The sequence below is a fragment of the Pongo abelii genome, chromosome 20, assembly GCF_028885655.2.
Source record: "Pongo abelii isolate AG06213 chromosome 20, NHGRI_mPonAbe1-v2.0_pri, whole genome shotgun sequence".
NCBI lineage: Eukaryota > Metazoa > Chordata > Mammalia > Primates > Hominidae > Pongo > Pongo abelii.
This window is the reverse complement of record NC_072005.2, coordinates 58821448-58845863: the sequence shown is the minus strand read 5'-3', so window position 1 is coordinate 58845863 and position 24416 is coordinate 58821448. Positions and strand designations below refer to the sequence as shown.

General features: G+C 45.3%; 2 protein-coding genes across 2 annotated transcripts in view; both read right to left on the bottom strand.

Moving 5' to 3' along the window:
- The window catches only part of LOC103888671 (putative protein ZNF321), an 8042-nt gene extending 4908 nt beyond the window's left edge, over positions 1-3134 (bottom strand). Inside the window, 1 exon segment of the mRNA XM_063720338.1 lies at positions 3105-3134. The gene's annotated coding sequence lies outside the window, so the exon portion shown is untranslated.
- On the bottom strand, positions 2502-24416 carry ZNF701 (zinc finger protein 701). The gene is given in 7 exon segments (XM_054541141.2): positions 2502-3819; positions 3821-3908; positions 3910-5176; positions 13102-13228; positions 14955-15093; positions 15910-16030; positions 18800-24416. Coding segments are annotated over 5 exon segments (1815 nt in total). The 5' UTR covers positions 14970-15093; positions 15910-16030; positions 18800-24416; the 3' UTR covers positions 2502-3501.

Here is a 24416-nt window from a genome sequence, read left to right as displayed (position 1 = left end):
GTGAGAACACAGGCAAGAGATGAAGTCAGAGGGGTCCTGGGAGCACAGATCCCTAAGGATGAAGTCTTGAAACATTTTTCTCCCACACCTCAAAATAAATTTGGAAATGATGTACTTTCTCACTCCTTTCATGTATACATGTAATTTTCTCTTTACATTATAAATTACAACACTTACAAATAATGTAATTTATTTTCCATATTTAAAATACATGGTGTCAACCTCAGCTAAGCCCCCAGAAGTACACTCTCACCCTCATCTGAGACATGTAGGACTGCAAGGGAATATGTGTGGGGGTTTAGGAAGTCACTTATAGACACGTGAAGGTGGAGATGCCTATTTGATGTACCAGCATAGAGCTGAGGAGACACCTGGACACAGGATTGTAGAGCTCAGGGGCAAGGCCTGCAGGGGACATGGAGCCGTGTAGGTGGGTCAAAGCCGTGAGATGATAAGGTTCAAGGTGATTTGAGTCCAATCCTGTTTTTCGGAGAACTGGAATGTTTTAAAATTCAAATTACAACTAAGCATCACCCTCTCCTACAGGAAAAGCCACACACTCCATTGTGCCCATCATTTCAGGGGTCAGTGTCACTCTGACTGAGCTTTTCTGGTCTTCTCCCTCACCTCCATGTTACAGGTGGGCTCACTGAGGTTCACAGCGGGGGACGTTTCACCAAGTTATCCTGAGAAGCTCTGAGTTTTGTAAGAAGGAGGAGTCGCTGATTTTCACGGGATGGCCAGGAAGGGGGTCAACAGGCTGCGTTGGTCATCCTCTACAAAATTCCAGGACTGGCCATGTGTGGTGGCTCACTCCTGTAATCCTAGCACTTTGGAAGGCCAAAGCAAGCGGATCAGTTAAGCCGAGGAGTTTGAGACAAACCTGGCAACATGGTGAAACCCATCTCCTGGATAGAGGAGAATCGGCCTCACAAAGTGCTGGGACGACAGGCATGAGCCACTGCGCTCAGCCTACATACACATTTTTTTAATTAAGAAATAAGGCGGGCATGGTGGCTCAAGCCTGTAATCCCAATACTTTGGGAGGCTGATGTTCTTGGATCGCTTTAGCCGTGCAGTTGGAGCCCAACCTAGACAACAAGGCAAAACCCGGTCTCTACCAAGAACACAAAAATTGGCGCGGTGTGGTGGCATGCGGCTGTGGTCCCAGCTACTCTAGAGGCTGAGGTGGGAGGATCCCTTGAGCCCAGGAGGTTGACACTGCAGTGAGCTGTGATCCGGTCACCGCTCTCCCGCGTGCGCAACAGAGTGAGACCCATCTCCATCAAAAAAAACAAAAACAACAACAAAAAACACATGGGTCCTGGGTCTAGCGGGGCAGGGAATCTAAAACCAATTAACACGAACTTTCCAAAACTAGACTAAAAGGAAAAACCCCATCTTCCCACCAGGTCTCAGGTGGAAAGAGAAAGAGCCCAGGAGTGGCCACGGCCAAGCACCGGCCACCCCTTCATCTGCATAGGGCACCCATCTGCTCTGGCCTCAGGCCAATTTACCTCAGTATTTCGTTGGCCAAGGGCCAAATTCTTCATCCAGATAAGGGGTAGCCCATAGGGACCTCAAAAAAGAAAAAATACTTTAACCTCCAAAAACTTTGTAAACGGGGCCCTGGAGACGCTCGCTTGGGCCCACTGCCACCCTGTGGAGTACTTTCTTGATTGAGTAAATTTCTGCTTTCGCCGCTTCATTCTTTTGTTACTTTGTGGGGTTTTTTTTTTTTCAATTCTATGTTTAATATCCAACTACCTGGAAACTTCACATCCCAGGCCTGCCTTCCGGGAACAACAGGGCGAAAAAGAGGTTTGCCTCCAGGAGAAGCACGTTTTCCTGGGGTTGGAACTGGGCAGAAGCAGGGCCCGGCACGAGGAGGGAGGTGGTGGGCGATGGCGCCTTCGGACAGGGGTGGGGTCTGCAGGATCCCAGGACCAGGCAGAGGACGCGGCCTTCCCGGGACTGGGGCTGCAGCGCTGCCCTCCAGACGCCGATGAGAGCAAGGTTGGGAGGAGCCCAGGGCGAGAGTCCAGCTCGCGGGTGAGGACTTGAAACAGCGCGAGGCGGGAGGACGGGTCAGGAAGGGTTTTGAGAAGGAAAGTTTCGCGACAGGAGGTGTCTGCACGGCCCCGCTGCAGAAAAGACGGGGACGGGACCAGCCTCAGGGCGACTTTAAATTCAAAAGGAAGAGACTCACGGACTCCCACCCGGACGTCTCAATTTGCTCTGAGTTGAGAAAGAGGGGCCGGAATTTCCAGGTCTGTGGGAACACCCACCTCCCCGGTATAGCAGCACCAGAGAACTGGGAAGCGCAAACTCCACGGGGCAACCTTCAGTCCACGCCATCAGCTTCCGGGTCTGTGCCAATCAGCACAGTACAGAAGCCAGACCCGCGGGAGACCCCCGAGGATGTGGGCGGGGCCTGGGTCAGGCCAGACGGGAGGCGAAGAGGTGGGCGGGGCCTGAGTCAACCAAAATACTACTGGAACTAATAAACACATTCAGTGGATTTACACAATGCAATAGCAGCACCAAAAATCAGTTGAATTTCCATACATTAACAATAAAAAATTTAAACGAAAATTAAAAAACACTATTTGCTAGAGATCTTAAAGTAAGAAATACTTAGGAATAAACGTAAAAAAACTGAGAATTTCACACCTTGAAATCTACAAACATTGACCAAAATGATTAAAAACATATATATACAACCCATATTGATGGTTTGGAAAAATTAATAGTTATTATATAAGCCAATGTGATTCAGATTCAACACAATATCTATAAAAATCCCTATTGGTTTTTGTTAAAGAAACAAAAAGCAGGCTGGGAATAGTGACTCACGTCTGTTGGCCAGGCTGGTCTCAAACTCACGACCTCAAGTGATCTACCCACCTTGGGCTCCTAAAGTGCTGAGATTACAGGCGTGAGCCACGCGCCTGGCCCAATCCTCTTAACATAAACACTTTAATGTCAATTAATGCTTCAACTGAATGTTTTAAGTCAACTCAAACTCAAGTCAATTCTGAATTGACTCTACTGTCAATTAATCCTTGATGGTTTGCTATGCTCATTACATTTGTAACTATTACCTCAAAAATGAACGTTATGATATTCTGCAAGGAGTAACCTCGGACTGAAGACCTTGCCACACATATGACATTTGTAAGATTTCTGTCCAGTATGGATCCTCTGATATCTAATGTGGTGCGAACGTGAAGTAAACGCTATGCCACAATCATCACATTTGTGAGGTTTCTCTCCTGTATGAATTCTCTCGTTTTGCAAAAGATGAAGCTTGACTGAAGACCTTGCCACAATCATCACATTTGTGAGGTTTCTCTCCTGTATGAATTCTCTCGTTTTGCAAAAGATGAAGCTTGACTGAAGACCTTGCCACAATCATCACATTTGTAAGATTTCTCTCCTGTATAAGATCACCAATGAACTGCAAGCTATGAATGATGTCTGAAAAACTTGCCACATTTATTACATTTGTAAGACCTCCTTCATTATGGATTCTCCAATGTTTTGCAATGGTTGTAATATTACTGAAGACTTTGTGACAATCATTACCTTAGTCAAGTTTCCCTGTACCATGGATTGCTTGATGGTAAGTGTTGACTGACCACTAAAGGCTTTGCCACACTCATTACACTTGTACAGTTCCTTTCCACTGTGACTTCCAGTATGTTGGGACAAGTGTGAATCACACCCGAAATCCTTGTCACAAACCTTACATTTGTACGGTTTCTCTCCAGTATGAACTCTCCTATGTATTTCAAGGAGTGATTTGAAATTGAAAACGTTTGTCACATTCTTCACATTTGTAAGGCTTCTCTCCAGTGTAAAGTCTATGATGACATGCAAGCTTTGATTGTTGCCTAAAAACCTTGAGAATTACACTTCTAAGATTTCTTTCCAGTATGAAGTCTATGATGACGTTCAAGGTTTGATTTTCGATTAAAAACCTTGCCACATTCATTACACTTGTAAGGTTTCTCTCCAGTGTGAAGTCTATGATGACATGCAAGGTTTGATTTGTGATTAAAACTTTTGCCACATTCATTACACTTGTAACGTTTCTCTCCAGTATGAATGACCTTATGCATTACAAGAGATGAATTTTGAACAAAGGTCTTGTCACACTCATTACACTTGTAAGGTTTTTCTCCAGTGTGAATTACACTATGTTGTGCCAGGTGTGAATCACGTCTGAAAGCCTTGTCACAAACCTTACATTTGTATGGTTTCTCTCCAGTGTGAATTATCCTGTGTCTTTCAAGATGTGATTTGCGACTGAAAACTTTGTCACATTGTTCACATTTGTAAGGTTTCTCTCCAGTATGAAGTCTATGATGACGTGCAAGGTTTGATTGTTGATTAAAAACCTTGCCACATTCATTACACTTGTGAGGTTTCTCTCCAGTATGAATTGCCTTGTGAACTAACAGGGCTGAATTGTGACTGAAAGTCTTGCCACACTCATTACACTTGTAAGGTTTCTCACCAGTGTGACATCTATGGCATGCAAGGTATCGCTTCTGATGAAAGACCTTGCCACATACATCACATTTATACTGTTTGTCTCCTAAATGGATTATCTGATGTTTTTTTAAGAGTGAGCTACAATTAAAGGCTTTGCCACTCTCATTATGTTGGAAAGATTTTTCTCTTGTGTGTACTTCCCGTTTTTGTGTGAGTAATGAAGACTGGAGGAAATTATTCCTATACTTATTAGAAATATGAGTTTTTGGCCTACAGGAAATTCTTTGGGATGCTGAAACTGAGAAAGCATCCTTGATAGCCTTCTCAACTTGACTACCTATTTTCCCTTCGGGGTGAAATATGTGCAGTTCAGGCAGATGTGAATAAAAGCTTGATCCAAGCTCATCTTTAATAGGCTTGCTTCCAGCATGCCTTTGATCATATCGGTCTGTACTACTCATCAACTCTTTGATTTCTGTCATGGGTGCTTCATGGCCATTTGTTTCATTTTCTTGCCACTGAAACACAAAGTCATGAATATCTTTCTCAATTTCCTGGAAGCAAGTATCTCCAATGTGATGACTTGCATGTATTTGCAATGTCCCTGTGTGGATCACTTCTGTATTGCCTTGTCCTGTTGATGAGAACATCTTCATGATGCATTTGGAAGAGATATCTACAAAATATAAACACCAATAGGTTTTGAATTAAGTATGGAAATTATACAATACTGAAATGTGTAAATATTACACAAAAAACAATATTTATTTTAAACTTCCCAAACATGATCTTCAAAGTTTAGGAACACAAAAGGAGTAAGATTTTTTAATAAATAAATGGTGATTGCATGTTTTTCAAATCATTTTTATGGAAGCCTATTTCCAATATCATGACAAAACACTCTCAGGGCACAAACATTTGTAAGGCGAAAGTCAGGAGTGTTTTTCTACTGTGACCCTAAAGTGTATCACACTTTGCAAAAAACATATCACTGTCACATCAAAGAAGAGAAAAATATATATTCTTCATATTTATAGGGTACTTAGTGTATACAAATAAATGCTAAAAAACCAGACAAGGTACTATTTTGGTAAATAATCCACAGCAAGCTCCTGTAAGGATAATCAAAATCAATGGAATTTCTGTATTGTCAAAGAATCATGGCACTGAGAAGATAAGAAAATATTACAAAAATTAGGCAGGCATGGTGGCCCATGCCTTTAGTCCCAGCTACTCAAGTGGCTGATGCACAAGAATTGCTTTAAGCCAAGAGGCAAAGGTTGCAGTGCACCAGCATCGCACCACTGCACTCCAGCCTGGGTGACAAAGTGAGACTCCATCTCTAAAGAAAGAAGGCAGGGCATGGTGGTTTACACCTGTAATCCCAGTATTTTAGGAGGCCGAGGCAGGCAAATCACCTGAGGCCAGGAGTTGCAGACCAGCCTGGCCAACATGGCAAAACCCTTTCTCTACTAAACATACAAAAAGTAGCCAGGTGTGGTGGTGGGTACCTGTAATCCAAGCTACTTGGGAGGCTGAGGCAGAATTGCTTGAACCCGGGAGGCCAAGATTGTGGTGAGCTGAGATTGTGCCACTGCACTCCATCCTGAGTGAAGAGTGAGACTACATCTCAAAAAAGAAAAATGTTAACACCATATTTTTCTAAATAACTGTTACAAAATTACCTATATCCATGTGGAACAGGCACTTTGTGACTTTTTAAAAAAGTGTTTGTATTTTTATTTTTTTGAGATGGAGTCACGCTCTGTCACTGGCCAGAGTGCAATGGCACGATCTTGGCTCACTGCAGCCTCTGCCTCCTGGGTTCAAGCAAGTCTATTTTCTCAGCATCCTGAGTACCTGGGATTACAGGCATTCACCACCATGCCTGGCTAATTTTTGTATTTTTAGTAGAGATGGGGTTTCACCATATTGGCCAGGCCTGTCTCAAACACCTGACCTCAAGTGATCCACATGTCTCAGCCTCCCGAAGTCCTGGGATTACAGGAAAGAGCCACTGTGCCTGGCAGCACTTTGTGACATTAACAAGTGGAGTGTGTCAGTTATATTGCATATCACATACCGAAAACTCACAGGTAAAGTCATAAAAATCTGTTAATAAAATATTGATAAATATTTCCTGGCTTGATAAAACAAGCCAGAAAACAATCAGTACATGTATGCAACCTGCAGAATTGTAAACAATTGCCTATTAAGAAAAAAGCCACAACTTGTACTTACCACCAGTACACAACATAAGAACTGAAATACATGTTAAGATCACTATTTTCTGATGTATGAAGTCAAAAATATACACAGCACTATAAGGAATAAGAATTGACTAAAGTCTGGGCACGGTGGCACATGCCTGTAATCCTAGAACTTTGGGGGTCTGAGGCAGGTGATTCACGAGGTCAGAAGTTCGACACCAGCCTGGCCAACATGGTGCAACCCCATATCTACTAAAAATACAAAAACATTAGCTAGGCATGGTGGAGGGTACCTGTAATCCCAGCTACTTGGGAGGCTGAGGCAGGAATCATTTGAACCTGGGAGGCAGAGGCTGCAGTGAGCCAAGATCATGCCACTGCACTTCAGCCTGGGCAACAGGATGAGACTCCACCTCAAAAAATAAAATAAGATAAATAACTATTTCTCAAATAAGCTTTGGTAGATTTAGTATTCTCTAATAGGTTGTTCCTGCAGATGCGGACTTAGAAAGAATTTAATCATGAGTGTTTACAACTCGTTAATAGGACTGGTACCTTTAGGAAGAGACATTAAAGAGTTCATTGCCTGCTCCTCTTTCCACCATGTCAGGACACGGCAGGAAGGTGGCTGGGGTAAACTGTGAAGAATGCTCTCAATGGGAACCAACTTGGCTGGCACCTTGCTCTCGGATTTCCCGCTTCCCAAATTCATGAGAAATAAATCTCTGTGTCTGAAGGTATTTCCTTTTTGTTTGTTTTTGAGATCCAATCACGCTCTATCACCCAGGCTGGAGTGAACTGGCAGGATTCTCCTACCTCAGGTGATTCTTCCTCCTTAGCCCAGAGTCTCACTCTGTCACATGGGCTGGAGTGCGGTGGCATGATCTTGGCTCACTGCAACTTCCACCTCCTGGGTTCAAGTGATTCTCCTGCCTCAGCCTCCCAAGTAGCTGGGATTACAGGCGAATGCCACCATGTACAGCTAACTTTTGTATTTTTAGTAGAGATGGAGTTTCACCATGTTGGCGATGCTTGTCTCAAACTCCTGACCTCAAGTGATCGGCCCATCTCAGCCACCCAAAGTGCCAGGATTACAGGTGTGAGCCACTGTGCCTGGCCCATTTTTAGCATTTAGTACATTTGAGATTTCACCATGTTGGCCAGACTGGTCTCAAACTCCTGACCTCAAGTGATCTACCCACCTCAGCCTCCCAAAGTGCTGGGATTAGAGGTGTAAGCCACCACTGCCAGTCAGTCTAAGCCATTTCTGACAGGACAGTGAAATGACTGAGACAGGAACAGGAGCATCTCATCATCAACATCACCAAAAGCTGATAAATGTTATTAAACAAAGGAAGTTAAGAGTCTGTACTGTAAAACTTGCAATACTTGAAGCCATCTAATAGCACTAACATGTTTTAAAAAACTTGAGGCAGGCCAGGCACGTGGCTCACACCAGTAATCCCAGCATTTTGAGAGGCTGAGGCAGAAGGTTCATGAGGTCAGGAGATTGAGACCATCCTGGCTAACAAGGTGAAACCCTGTCTTTACTAAAAAATACAAAAAATTATCCTGGTGTGTTGGCACTTGCCTGTAGTCCCAGCTACTTGGTGGGCTGAGACTGGAGAATTGTTGGAACCTGGGAGGTGGAGGTTGCAATGAGCTGAGATCACACCACTTCACTTTAGCTTGGGTGACAGACCAAGACTTTTTCTCAAAAAAAAAAAAGAAATGAAAGAAGGCTAAAAAGTAACTCCAACCCACAAACATATATAAAGTTCTCCATTAAAGGTAAATAAAAAAAGATAGGCTGGGCATGGTGGTTCATGCCTGTAATCCCAGCACTTTGGGAGGACAAGCCAGGCAGATCACCTGAGGTCAGCAGTTTGAGACCAGCATGACCAACAAAGAGAAACTCTTCCTCTACTAAAAATACAAAATTAGCTGGGTGTAGTGGTGCATGTTTGCAATACCAGCTACTCAGGAGGCTGAAGCAGGAGAATTGGTTGAACCTGGGAGGTGGAGGTTGTGGTGAGCCGAGATAGCAGCATTGCACTTCAGTATGGGTGACAAGAGCAAAACTCTGTCTCATAAATACATAAATTAATTAATTAATAAGAGGACAGATACAGAAACTGTCATATGTGTAACTTTTGTTCAGAACTAAATATTTATAATATTATTTAAAATAAAAAGGCATGAAAAAACACTGTACATATGTTACCAGAAATGTAACATACACAGAAATAATTCTGACAAAAATAAAAAAAGTTCTAAAAAGGCAGGGCGCGGTGGCTCACGCCTGTAATCCCAGCACTTTGGGAGGCTGAGGTGGATGGATCACAAGGTGAGGAGATTAAGACCATCCTGGCTAAAACAGAGAAACCCTGTCTCTACTAAAAATACAAAAAAAATAGCCAGGCGTGGTGGCGGGCGCCTGTAGTCCCAGCTGCTCGGGAGGCTGAGGCAGGAGAATGGTGTGAACCCAGGAGGTGGAGCTTGCAGTTAGCTGAGATCATGCCACTGCCCTCCAGCCTGGGCTACAGAGAGAGACTCCATCTAAAAAAAAAAAAATTCTAGAGTAGAAGTTGTTTTTGCAGGTTATGAAACTTTTTTATTTATTTAGTTTTTTGAGATGGAGTCTCACTGTCTCCCATGCTGGGGTGCGATGCTGCGATCTCGGCTCACTGCAACCTCTACCTCCCGGGTTCAAGTGACTCTCGTGCCTCAGCCTCCTGAGTAGCTGGGATTACTGCCACTCACCACCGTGCCTGGATAATTTTTGTAATTTTAGTAGAGACGAAGTTTCAGCATGTTAACCAGGCTGGTTTCATTATTATGCTATAACTTTAAGATTTTTTTTTTTTTTTTGAGATGGAGTTTTGCTCTTGTTGCCCAGGCTGGAGTGCAATGGCACGATCTCGGATCACTGAAACCTCCGCCTCCCAGGTTCAAGTAATTCTGCCTCAGCCTCGCGAGTAGCTGGGATTACAAGTGCCCACCACCACACCCGGCTAATTTTGTATTTTTAGTAGAGACGGGGTTTCTCCATGTTGAGACTGGTCTTGAACTCCTGACCTCAGGTGATCCACCCGCCTCGGCCTCCCAAAGTGCTGGGATTACAGGCGTGAGCCACCGCGCCTGGCAGACTTTAAGATCTTTAACATACCTGCAACAATAACCACTTCCCAAAACTACTTCTCCTCTAGAACTTTTTTTATTTTTGTCGGAATTATTTCTGTGCATGTTGCATTTCTGGTAACATATATGTACAGTGTTTTTTCATGCCTTTTTATTTTATCTATACAACACACTTCGTTTCTGTTTACTGAAAGAAATGGGCACAGCCAGGTGTGGTGGCTCACGTCTGTAATCCCAGCACATTGGGAGGCCAAGGCGGGTGGATCACGAGGTCAGGAGATTGAGACCACGATGAAACCCTGTTTCTAATAAAAATACAAAAAAATTAGCTAGGCACGGTGGCAGGTGCCTGTAGTCCCAGGTACTCAGCCAGGAGGCTGAGGCGGAGGCAGGAGAATGGCGTGAACCTGGGAGGTGGAGCTTGCAGTGAGCCAAGATCACGCCACTGCACTCCAGCCTGGGCGACAGAGCGAGACTCCGTTTCAAAAAATGTAAAAGAAATGGACACTAACGTAGTTGTTATATTCACACTGGGATCATGCTTAAACCACTTACATGTTTACAAAGAACTAAAAGACAAAACCGTTTAAAATAATACAATAGTTGTGCATGGCGGCTCACGCCTGTAATCCTAGTGCTTTGGTGTAGGGTCCAGCCCTACGGGCTTAGCGGGTGTTCTCCTCTTAGGCAGAGATGAGAGATTGTAATAAATAAAGACACAAGACAAAGAGATAAAGAAAAAGCAGCTGGGCCAGGGGTTAAACTACCATCAAGATGCGGAGACCAGTAGTGGCCCCGAACAGCTGGGTGCGCTGATATTTACTGCATACAAGACAAGGGGGCAGGGTAAGGAGGGTGAATCTTCTAAGTGATTGATAAGGTGAAGCAAGTCACGTGATCATAGGACAAGGGGCCCTTGCCTTTTAAGTAGCCAAATCAGAGAGAGAAGGCAGCATACATCAGCGTTTTCTTCTCTGCACTTTTTTTTTTTTTTTTTTTTGAGACGGAGTCTCACTCTGTGGCCCAGGCTGGAGTGCGGTGGCGCAATCTCGACTCACTGCAAGCTCCGCCTCCCGGGTTCATGTCATTCTCCTGCCTCAGCCTCCCAAGTAGCTGGGACTCCAGGCTCCCACCACCATGCATGGCTAATCTTTTGGATTTTTAGTAGAGATGGGGTTTCACCATGTTAGCCAGGATGGTCTCTATCTCCTGACCTCTTGATCCGCCCACCTTGGCCCCCCAAAGTGCTAGGATTACAGGCGTGAGCCACCACGCCCAACTCTTCTATGCACTTCTAAGAAAGATCAAAGACTTTAAGACTTCACTATTTTTTCTACTCGCTATCTACTAGGAACTTCAAAGAGGAACCAGGAGTACAGGAGGAATATGAAAGTGGACAAGGAGCATGAGCATTGAAGCACAGCACCACAGGGAGGGGTTTAGGCCTCCGGATGACTGCGGGCAGGCCTGGATAACATCCAGCCTTCCACAAGAAGCTGGTGGAGCAGAATGTTGCCTGACTCCTCCAAGGAAAGGAGAGTCTCTTTCATGGTCTGCTAATTAACGGGTGCCTTCCCAGACACTGGCGTTACCGCTTGACCAAGGAGCCCTCAAGCGGCCCTTATGCAGGCGTGACAGAGGGCTCACCTCTTGCCTTCTAGGTCACTTCTCACAATGTCCCTTCAGCACCTGACCCTATACCTGCCGGTTATTCCTACGTTATATTAGTAATGCAACAAAGAGTAATATTAAAAGCTAATGATTAATAATGATTGATAATTGTCCATGATCATCTCTGTATCTAATTTGTATTATGACTATTCTTATTGTAACTGTTTTCTTTATTATACTGAAACAGTTTGTGCCTTCAGTCTCTTGCCTCAGCATTTAGGTAATCTTAGGCCTACACTTCGGGAAGCCAAGGCAGGTGGATCACTTGAGATCAGGAGTTTGAGACCAGGCTGGCCAACATGGTGAAACCCTGTCTCTACTAAAAACACAAAAATTAGCTGGGCATGGTGGTGAGCACCTACAGTCCCAGCTACTCAGGAAGCTGGGACACAAAAATCCTTTGAGCCTGGGAGGTGGAGGCTGCTGTTAGCCAAGATCGTATCACTGCCCTGTAGCCTGGGCAACACAGTGAGACTCTTTCATAAAATAAGAAAAATGAAGAAAGGAAGAGCAGAGGGATGAGCGGGGGCAAAGAAAGATGTCATTTCAGAGATCTCAGGATTGAAACTTTCCTTTTCCAACAGAACTCTCCCACTTGCAGAGTTTCCCCACACACTATTTGAAGATGGAGCTTCCACTCTGCCCATCTGAGCTCTTACCTGCATTTACACCTATAATACATTCCCACCCATCTGGAGTTTTTTGCTATTTTCACTTCACTCTCCACAGTCCAGGGCCCTTTCTCTTGCTCCAACATGGAGATAACACATCAGCAAGAGAATCCTGCTTATAAAAAGAAAGTACTAAGATGTGCTGGAGCTTTTGTAGAGTCCCAGCCCTGTGTTTCAGTAGGAAAGAAGACATTACAGATGGATCTAAGAAAATATTTCACTAATTGCTCCACTGACTGCCTCCTTCTGAATGCTTGGGGAGCACTGTAATATGTAATATGTGGACATCAAGCTGTCTTCCAAAAACTACTGAATTGAAAGCACAGGAAAAGCAAACAGGAAACTGGATATGATTAATGTCTGCCATAAGGTTTTTTTGTGTGTGTTTTGAGACAGAGTCTTGCTCTGTTTCCCGGGCTGGAGTGCAGTGGTGTGTTCTCAGCTCACTGGAACCTTGGCCTGCTGGGATCAAGTGATTCTCTTTCCTCAGCCTTTCTAGGAGCTGGGATTACAGGCATGCACCACCACGCCTGGCTAATTTTTGTGTTTTTAGTAGAGATGGGATTTCTCCATGTTGGCCAGGCTGGTCTCAAACTGCTGACCTGAAGTGATCCACACACCTCAGCCTCCCAAAGTGCTGTGATGACAGGTGTGAGCCACCATGCCTGGCCTGCCATAAGGTTCTATGCCTACTTTACTTCTGGAACTCCCACTGAGCTACCATGAAGAATGCAGAACACCTAAAGGGGACAGTGAAAGTCCAGATGCTACATCATGAAGCTTTTCATTTCTATCTCAATACGGCTTCCATTTTAGTCAAGCAAGGATGTGGCTCCCAAGAGGCAACAAGAGAAAATACAAAGATACAAAAGGGCACATCCTCACTTCTGGAGGGAAGTTATCCTCACCCAGGGAGACCAGGTTCCTATAATTCTCCAACATCACGTCCCTGTATAGAGTCCTCTGAGCAGGGTCCAGGCATTTCCACTCCTCCTGAGAGAATTCTATGGACACATCCCTGAATGTCAATAGACCCTGAAATAAAAACACATTTTAACAAAATGGTTATGGGAGGAGTTCTTATCTTTACAGAAAATGAGAAGAGGAGAGGGGAAAGCATGGATTTAATTGTAGTGAATGTTCTGACAAATCCAAGTGAGGGATTTTTCACCACATGATGTCTTCCCAGTGGTGTTTGATTATACTTTTTGAAGAGCTCAGGATACCCTCTCAGTATGAATTTCTTATGTTAGAAACAAATAATTAGCTGGGCATGGTGGCAGGCACCTGTTGTCCCAACTACTTGGAAGGCTAAGGTGGGAGGATGGCTTTACCTTGATGGTGGAGGCTTCAGTGAGTTGTGATTGCACCAAGGCATTCCAGCCTGGGCAACAAAGCAAGACTCTGTCTCAAAGTAAAATAAAATACATGAAAATAAAATTAATCGAAGTACAAAATTCTATTTTGTATATGTTCAAAAAAAAACCTACACACACTCACAAAAAACATGTTAATACAAAGCGTTGTCATTTGTCCCAGATTTTCAAAATATAAAAGATTTTCAAAATATATACATGTGTGTATATATGTATGTGTATGTATATATGTGTGTGTATATGTATGGGGATGTGTGTATATATATATAAAGGTTTTAAAAATACAAAAAGTAGGCCAGGCATGGTGGCTCATGCTTGGGGGGCTGAGGTGGGTGGATCACAAGGTCAGGAGATCGAGACCATCCTGGCTAACATGGTGAAACTCTGTCTCTACTAAAAAATAAAAAATTAGCCGGGCATTGTGGGGGGTGCCTGTAGTCCCAGCTACTTGGGAGGCTGAGGCAGGAGAATGGTGTGAATCTGGGAGGTGGAGCTTGCAGTGAGCGGAGATTTTGCCACTGCACTCCAGTCTGGGCAACAGAGCAAGACTCTGTCTTGAAAAAAACAAAACAAAACAAAAAATATATATATAAAGTAGCAAATTTTGTTTAACTGAAGAGGAATCTCATCTTGGTGGAAAAGGATAATTTGGCAGCTGGAAGTACTGCTCCCATATTTGAGAAAAATTGTAACCATTTTTACAAAAAACAGCTGTTTCACAAGCCTCTCTACAGTAACACCACTGTCTCCATCAGCTTAATTTGCTAAGAGTGGTTTAATAAACCCCCTGCTATTATTTATGTTGATTTCATATTCTTTAAATAATGATGGAATAAAACCCCTGTATCATTCACATCTGTTTAGGAACTTTCCATTCTAATTAGTACAATTTTTCAAGTCAGAAACACAGTAACTCACTCAATTACCTAAAAATGTGGTACAAAATTAGGGAGAAAAGATTTTCTCTTATTGGCCTCCTTTTGTAGAATTTACCACGTACTTTGTGCACATTAATAGGTGACTTCCATTGGCAGCCATTCTAATCCTGGTCTACAGAGAGCTGACAGTGCATCCAGATGTGGCCCCTGAACAATCCCTGCTGCCCAACAGCACTGACACCACGGGACCCACACCCCATCTCCATCCATGTCTGGGTGTGACCCCTTCCCAGGACCATGCCCGGTGCAGCCTCTTCCCAAGTTCATGTCACTCGGTCACAAGAGATAAAATCTAAGTGAGATGACAGGGACTGAGGGAAGGCATGAGTTGAGTCTGAGCAATCATGTCAGGCAGAACACTAGAGACTCAGAGAAGATTCCCAACTCCAAGGCCCAGTGTTTCTGAAAGGAAGGAGACAGAACAATCCACCTAGAATATCATCTCACCTGAGGAAGAGCCATCCTTGACTCCTTTGCTTTCCTCTTCCTCTTCCAGGTTTCTTCCTCACACACCAAGAGTCTTTAGAACTCAATCCTGAATGTTAGAAATATGTTGTTTATTGCTCAGAATCAACATGCCTCCTCCCTGTAACACAATGACACATACAAAGGTGAACTCAGTCTGAAAAAATATGGTCACCTCTGCTGCCCACTGCACCAGGGATAATACATTTCTGTAAGAAAACTGTCACTTCCCTCCTGGAGAAGCCCTTACACGCTGCAGCAGCGGGGATCTGGGCTGGAATGAGCTCCCTTACAGTGCACAGACCCAGCCTTGACCAAATCCCATGCAGAGGCTGGGTGCGGTGGCTCGTGCCTGTCATCCCACCACTCTGGGAAGCCAAGGTGGGTAGATCGCTTGAGCTCAGGAGTTTGAGACCAGCCTGGGCAACATGGTGAAACCCCATCTCTACCAAAAACACAAAAACTTAGTCAGGTATGGTGGTGTATGTCTGTGTGTCTCTGGTCCCAGCTACTTAGGAAGCTGAGGTGGGAGGATCAGTAGAGCTCAGGAGTTTGAGACCAGCCTGGCCAACATGGTGAAAACCTGTCTGTACTAAAAACACAAAAATTGGGGCTGGGCATGGTGGTTCATGCCTGTAATACTAGCACTATGGAAGGCTGAGGTGGGAGGATTCCTTGAGGTCAGGAGTTTGACAGCAGCCTGGCCAACATGGTGAAACCCCATATCTACTAAAAATACAAAAAGTAGCCAGACTTGGTGGGCACTGGTAATCCCAGCTACTCAGGAGGCTGAGGTTGGAGGATTCCTTGAAACTGGAAGGTGGAGGTTGCAGTGAGCTGAGATCACACCACTGGACTCCAGCCAGGGCAACAGAGTAAGACTCAAAAATAAAATAAAATACAAATACAAAAATTAGCAGAGTATGGTGGCACACACCTGTAATCTCAGCTACTTGGGAGGCTAAGGCACAAGAATTGCTTGAACTCAGGAGACAGAGGTTGCAGTGAGCCAAGATCACAAGACTGCACTCACAGCCTGGAGGACAGAGTGAGACTCTCTGGAAAAAGAAAAAAAGTGCATTTGTGATGTGACTGACACAGAGATAATAAAACCTGAGTAATGTGATAGAGACTGACTGGCAGAGGGAAGTTCAGCTGGGGGTGGGAGGGCATGGGAGACATTTCTGAGCCAGGACCTGAAGGAGGAGAAAGGGACAGTGCTGCGAGCGTTTAGGGAAATAGGGTAAGGGCAGTGAAAATGACCTGAGACAGGAAGGGTTTTGATGTTTGGGAAAAGAGAAAAGCAAATGTGACTGGGGCAGAGGGATTCATGAGATGAGGGCAAGCTCCCAGGAGGAGGCTGGACACTGGCAGGGGCCCTGGACACAGGGCTGTGGAGCCACAGTGAGGAGTTGGGCTTCTGTCCTGGGGAACACGGGAAGCCCATGGAGGGTTCCGTGCCAGGGACTGACATGACCTGCTTTAGATTTAGCTGTGACATCCTCACAACGGGGACATTTTCACCGAGTCACGCTGAGGTCTGAGATGAGTGAGAAGATGTACCGGAATTCTTACATGGCGGCCTGGAAGGGCTAATGGAAAGGGTTGGCCTTATCAAAACTATCCTTGAAAGTATAGAGAAGCCTCTTTCACATACTGGGATAAAGAAACTTCTTTTGCAAGTTCTGATGCCACTGATTCCCAACATTTAATTCTTCCTCACAAGAAAATTTCAGTAACATTTATAAAATGAAGTATAAAGACACAGCTAGTGACCTTGAAAACAGGGAGGCCGAGTGCGGTGGCTCACACCTGTAATCCCAGCACTTTAGCAGGCCGAGGCAGGCGGATCACCTGATGTCGGGAGTTCAAGCCATCCTGACCAATATGGAGAAACCCTATCTCTACTAAAAACACAAAAATTATCTAGACGTGGTGGCACATGCCTGTAATTCCAGCTACTCAGGAAGGCCGAGGCAGGACAATTGCCTGAAACTGAGAGGTAAAGGTTGCAGTGAGTAGGCCAGGCTCGGTGGCTCATGCCTGTAATCCCAGCATTTTGGGAAGCCGAGGCGGGCAGATCACCTGAGGTCGGGAGTTCGAGACCAGCCTGACCAATATGGAGAAACCTCATCTCTACTCAAAATACAAAATTAACCTGGTATGGTGGCACATGCCTCTAATCCCAGCTACTAGGGAGGCTGAGGCAGGAGAGTCGCTTGAACCCGGGAGGCGGAAGTTGCAGTGAGCCGAGATCGCACCATTGCACTCCAGCATGGGCAACAAGAGTGAAACTCCGTCTCAAAAAAAAACAAAAAGGGTTGCGGTGACCCAAGATCGCACCACTGCACTCCAGCCTGGGCAACAAGAGCAAAAATGCATCTCAAAACAAACAAGCAAACAAACAAACAAAAAACAGGGAAAGAGGGTCAGCTGGAGAACTAAGACATAAGCAAACTTTTTCAATCAAGAATGTGTGCGGTGGCCAGGTGCGGTGGCTCACGCCTGTAATCCCAACACTTTGGGAGGTCGAGACAGGTGGATCACCTGAGGTCAGGAGTTCGAGCCCAGCCTGGCCAACATGGTGAAACCCTGTCTCTACTAAAAATACAAAAATTATGTGGGCTCCATCCTCACGTCTTATTTAATCTCTTGCTGCTCCTTCTCCTCAATTTTTCAATCGTCCTCAATCTCCATATATTTCTGCCTCTTATCCCATCTCTGCACCTCTGCTGCTGTCCCTGTAAAATTCTCTCTTCCCCGTTGTACCTCCCTGTCCCCACTCTCTAGCACCCCAGATCCCCTGGTGTCCTCCCTGCTGTGGTTCTCCCTCTGGTCTCCTTGCCACCAGCACCACTCTGCTCTGTCTGCCCTGACTCCAAATCCCTCCTCCTCTCTCTCTCTCTCACTCTGATGAGCCTCCCTCTTTGCTGCCCCTCTCTACCTTGCTGTCTGTCCTTCATCTATCTGTACATCTAACTTTTCTCTACATTTCTCCAGTTGCTTTTCTCCTCCTGCTTTTTTTTTTTTTTTCACTTTTGCTGTCTCTTGGCAAATCCCTCACCACCCTCTACTTTGCCGTCTGTTATGGGCCTTTCTCATTCTTTTCTGTCTCAGGTTTTCTACTGCTCTCTCAGTCCCTCTCTCTGTCTCCTGATCCCTCTGGCCCACACAATCACAGGAGGGTTTGGAGTAAGACGCCTGCATCCCGGAGAGGCTCATTTTTCAGGGGTTGGATCTAGGCAGGCAAGAACACACCGTGTCACAGGACAGGCCCCTGGCACCTCTCCAACGCTGGCTCAAGGAAAGCGGTGACTGCTTGCTAAGGGGAGACTTGGGGTGCAGCAAGGCCCAGCATGAGGCGGGAGATAGGGTGCGATGACGCTTTCGGACAAGGGTGGAGTCCACAAGATCCCAGCACCAGGAAGAGAACGCGGCCTCCCTCAGACTGGGATCGCGGCGTTTGCGCTTCAGGGGCCTACAAGGTTGAGGCTGGGAGGCGCCCAGGGCGGAAGTACACATCTTGCGTGAGGACTTTGAAAAGCGCGTCGAGGGAAGAGTTAAAAAACGCTTTTGAGCACAGAAACTACGCGATAGGAAGTGTATACATCGCCTTGCAGCAGAAAGACTGGAGACGGGAACAGCCTCAGGGCGACTTTAAACACAAAAGGAAGGGACTTCCGGATTCCCAAGGGAACGTCTGCATTTGCTCTGGTTGAAGGAAGATGGGTGAGAATTTACAGGTCTGTGGTGACCCCACGTCCCAGGTACGGAAGTGCCAGGGATATAGGGAGTGCAGACTTCATACAACACAGAGCAAAACTCACCGCCGCGGTGCGACCTTCACTCCACAGGATCCGCTTCCTGGTCTGCGCGCATCTGTGCGGACAGAACTAAAGCCAGGCCTGGGTGGAGCCAATGAGACGGTGGGCGGGGCCTGATCGAGGTAGAGGCGGGGCCCCAGGCGGAGACACCTTGCCCTTTAGAACCGGCAGAGGGAGGGGCCGGGGCGGGACCTGTGCTTCTCTCAGCCTCGCTCCCAGCGACTCTCTTTTTCGGGCTTTGGAGGCGAGAGCGGTCAGGAAGGCTGAAGCACGATTCAAAAGCCCTGGAATTGTCTGGAACGGGGATGCAAACTAGAATGTAAAATGCAAAGCCCTGCCTGGGTGGAACGTACAATTTCATGCTGACGACCACAGAACAGAACAGAAATCCTCTCCCTTTCTATTCTCCATTCACTCAGGAGGGAGAGTCCACCCTGTGCTCAGCTTCAGAGACTTCCCTAGGGCCACTGCCTGGGATGCGCGACGGAGTGCTCAGGCCAGGGAGGAGCGAGGTCACCACCTGCTGCTTAAATAGCAAGAATGCGGCCGGGTGGGAGGGAGCCTGAGGACCCAGGGACGGGAGGATCGTTGAGCCTGGGGGTGCAGGCCAGCCTGGGCGACAAAGTAACACCCTCTCCTGCAGGGCTCCCTTCCTCGTCTAATTTTTAAAATAAAATTTTGATTGTGTGAGATAGGGATACAACATTATTCTTTTCCATGTGGATATCCAGTTAATTGTCCCAGCACATTTGTGGAAGAGATCTATTGCTTTCTTTTTTCTTTTTTTCTTTTTTTTGAGACAGAGTATTTCTCTGTCGCTCAGGCTGGAGTGCAGTGGTGACATGTCAGCTCACTGCAGCCTCTGCCTCCTGGGTTGAAGCGATTCTCCTGCCTCAGTCTCCAGAATAGCTGGCATTACAGGCACACACCACCATGCCCAGCTAATTTTTGTATTTTGGGTAGAGAAGGGGTTTCACCATGTAAGCCAGGCTGGTCTCGAATTCCTGACTTCAAGTGATCCGTCTGCCTCGGCCTCCTGAAATTCTGGGATTACAGGCATGAGCCACTGTGCCTGGCCCAAGAAATACTCTTCACTTCGCTCTGAAATGTTGAGAAAATACAATTGAAAACTAAAAAATCTTCCCCTAAATGAGAAATCATCTTCACGACAATAAGAGAAAGAAATAAAAACTATTTTATTAATAAATAAGCTTTAGACCAGAATGTGATGGAAAATAGAGGACAGTTGAGAGGTTGAAAAGAGAGAAAGAAACTTCACTGTTCTATACAACCCAAGTACATGTTTTCAAGATAAACACTAATCAGTCCTCAGGGAAGAGGACTTGACAACACCCTTGGTCACACATAGTTCACCCTGGCTCTACTTGGTAATGGAGGTGACCATCTGTGTCAGCTAACTAGCGTCATCCTGAGGGAGGGAGAGAAACCCTAACCCATGTCTTTTTGACAAGTGTGAGTTTTACAACATGGCGACAGGTGCCCTCTCTGATGAGGCTCCTACAATCCAACAGAAACTGATGTCAGCAGTAAATAATGAAATTTAGAATACATTATTAATTATAGAGTTTATTTGGACACAAAGCATGAGAATAGCCACCTGGAAACCTCAACTCCAAAGGAATGGGGTCAGCGTTCCCAAGTAGAGACATTAACGTTTCATACAGACAAGGAAAGATAGAGAAGCTTTACCAGAATCACCACATTTTCCATTCAAGTCCAGTGCATAGGCTGCGGCAGCTTGATTGGTGATGGATTGATACGCTTCAAGGAAGGTTACTTTATCACTCTATAAGAAGGGACAATGATGCCAGGAGGTCTTATCTCTGGGGCTGCTTAGTTTTCCTGATTATTTACAAGAAAACCTTTTAAAATTGATATTAGGAAACTAAATTGTATAGCACATTTTGTTTTGTTTTGTTTTGGTAAGGAGTCCTGCTCTGTCACCCAGGCTGGAATGCAGTGATGTGATCTCGGCTCACTACAACCTCCACGTCCTGGATTCAAGCAGTTCTCCTGTCTCAGCCTCCCAAGTAGCTGAAAATACAGGTGTGCACCACCATGCCCGGCTAATGGCTTTGTATTTTCAGTAGAGACGGGGTTTCCCCATGTTGGCCAGGCTGGTTTCTAATTCCTGATGTCAGGTGATCCACCTGCCTCAGCCTCCCAGAGTGCTGGGATTACAGGCCTGAGCCTGCGTGCCTGGCCAGGAAAACTTGTAGAAGTTGTGCCTGCATGCCACTGGACTCAGGTTGCATGATCACGTTCCTCTCAAGGCTCTGAATTATTTAAAAGTGTGTAGCTTTAAATTTGAAATAGTCGATATTTGAAATATTTAATTTCCTACTGACATACAGGTAATATCTCCCTTGTTGCTTGCCTTTCAGGAAGAGCTCCTAAGTCCTTCAGAAGTACATCTCTGGGTCATTATGCTGAAAAATGGTTTAATTACTTTCTAAAAAATACTACTTCAGGCCGGGCGTGGTGGCTCAAGCCTGTAATCCCAGTGCTTTGGTAGGCTGAGGAAGGTGGATGGCCTGACGTCGGGAGTTGGAGACCAGCCTGACCAATATGGAGAAACCCTGTCTCTACTACAAATACAAAAATTAGCCTGGCATGGTGGCATGCGCCTGTAGTCCCAGCTACTCGGGAGGCTGAGGCAGGAGAATTGCTTGAGCTCAGAAAACGGAGGCTGTGGTGAGCCCAAGATCATGCCATTGTACTCCAGCCCAGGGAACTAGAGTGAAACGCAGTCTCAAAAACAAAATAATAATAATAATAATAATAAATACAGCTGGACAAGGTGTCTCAAGCCTGAGTGAGACTCCGTCTCAAAAAAAAAAAAAAAAAAAAGAAAGCAAGCTACCAGTTACATAGTAGGGTGACCTCAAAAACAAAGGGAACTGCCTCCTCTTAAAATTTCTCTTACATAGGTGCTTAGGTAAAAACTAAGGTATGTCTACCTGCCAGTGGGCTGACAGTGTAACACAACTTATTACTTTGTTGATTTAAAGCTATCCTTGGCCGGTTGCGTTGGCTCCCGCCTGTAATTCTAGCACTTTGGAAGACCAACGTTGAGGGATCACCTAAGATCAGGGGTTCGAGACCAGCCTTGCCAACGTGGTGAAACCCCATCTTTACTGAAAATTCAACAATTAGCTGGGGGTGGTGGCGCATGCCTATACTCCTAGCTACTCAGGAGGCTGAGGCAGGAGAATCGCTTGAACCCAGAAGGCAGAAGTTGCAGTGAGCCGAGATTGTGCTATTGCACTCCAGCCTGGATGACACAAGTGAAGCTCCATCAAAAAAAAAAAACCTATCCTTGGTATTTTAATGTGCAAATATGTGAAAGCACGACTGTAATTATCTTAGAAGCATATATTGTCATGGGATATTGGGTCATCTGGACATTGTGTTTATGTAGGAGTTTGTCCTTGCAGGTATGATTAAGCTGCTTTCCTTAACTGTAAACGTCTTAAGACCGTGACTCATGCGTGAGCAGTAAGGAATGTGTCTTGATAGTTTTAATGAACTTGAACTTTGTCACCCTAGCTCTCCTAGGATACTGTTTAACAGTTTATCCACTTATGCAGCAGAGTCCTAAGCACAATTATGGAGACACCACTCTTTTGTAATGTATCTGACAGGCTGAGCTTCTGCCCCAATAACTTAGTAATAGCAATACTAAGTGAAATGTTACAAAGTTTTGTGTATGTATGCAATTGATTATCTACTATTTCCGTTTTAAATTAGCTAATGTTATATAGAATGGGTTTTTATTTCAATCCAATATTAGAAATATATCTTTCAGACCAGCACAGTGGCACATACCTGTAATCCCAGCACTTAGGGAGGCTGAGGCAGGCGGATCACCTGAGGTCAGGAACTCAAGACCAGCCTAACAAAATGAAACCCAGTCTCTACTAAGTACAAAAGAAGTAGCCAGGCATGGTGATGCATGCCTGTAATCCGAGCTATTTAAGGTGCTGAGACAGGAGAATCCATTGAACCTGGGAGGCAGAGGTTGCAGTGATCCAAGATAGCACCATTGCACTCCAGCCTGGGCAACAAGAGTGAAACTCTGTCTCAAAGAACAAAACAAACAAACATATATATATATATATCTCTTTCACAAATGGAATCTAATCCCACAAAGTTGAAAAGCATTTCCCTATGGTGAATAAACATGAAGGAGTTCAGATTTTGGAACTGATTTTGTGCTTTCCATTACACTAGTTTTTTCCTTATTCTATCTTGATTTTTTCTGTGTTCATGAGCTTGTGATCCAAAAGCATCTACTAGGTCTCAATGAATTTAGAAATCTATTTTGCCAAAGTTAAAATGCAGCCATGACACAGCCTCAGGAAGTCTTAATGACGTGTGCCCAAGGTGTTCAGGCTGCAATTTACAAATTTAGGGTGACATGAGACATCAATCAATACATGTAAGATCCACCTTGGTTCGATCTGGAAAGGTGGAATAACTGGAATTGCGGGCTTCCAGGTCACAGAGAGATAAGAAATGATCACAGTGTTTGAGTGTTCGATCAGCCTTTCATTGAATACACAATTTATATGTGAGAGACGGTGGAGGAATAGTCACTTATGCCTTAGGCTGGCTCAGTGACCCTGCATTTTTACATAAACAATAGGGCAGGGGAAGCAGTCAGATAGACATTTGACTCAGGTGTGCAGAGGGATGGGTTCTTTCCTACACCTGTGAAGATAAGCTCAGTTTACAATGCCAGGGTGAAATTCAACAGAACTATTTTGGGGTGGAGATCTTGAGGCCCACAGTTTGTGAGTGGAGTATGTAGCTTTTCTGTTTAGTCCTTGTAGCTATCTTGTTTAGTAATAAAATGGGAGGCAGGTTTGTCTGACACAGTTCCCAGCTTGACTTTTCTCTTTGGTTAGTAATTTTGATTTTCCTTTCACAAATATTGTGGCAGACATAATGCTCTGACATACTGATATTGTTTTTTATTTTATTTTTTCAGATGGAGTTTTTCTCTTGTTGCCCAGGCTGGTGTGCATTGGCGTGATCTCGGCTCACAGCAACCTCCGCCTCCCAAGTTGAAGCAGTTCTCCTGCCTCAGCCTCCTGGGTAGCTGGGATTACAGGCACGTGCGACCATGCCCGGCTAATTTTTTATTTGTATTTGTATTTTTTTAATTTATTTTTTTTGAGACAGAGTCTTGCTCTTCGCCCAGGCCAGAGTGCAGTGGTGCTATCTCGGCTCACTGCAAGCTCCGCCTCCAGGGTTCACGCCATTCTCCCGCCTCAGCCTCCCGAGTAGCTGGGACTATAGGGGCCCGTCACGGCGCCCGGCTCATTTTTTGTATTTTAGTAGAGACAGGGTTTCACCTTGTTAGCCAGGATGGTCTCGATCTCCCGACCTCGTGATCCGCCCGACTTGGCCTCCCAAAGAGCAGGGATTACAGGCGTGAGCCACCGCGCCCGGCTTAATTTTGTATTTTTAATACAGACAGAGTTTCTCCATGTTGGTTAGGCTGTTCTCGAACTCCTAACCTCAGTGATTCACCCGCCTTGGCCTCTCAGAGTGTTGGGATTACAGGCGTGAGCCATCGCTCCCGGTCGCTGAT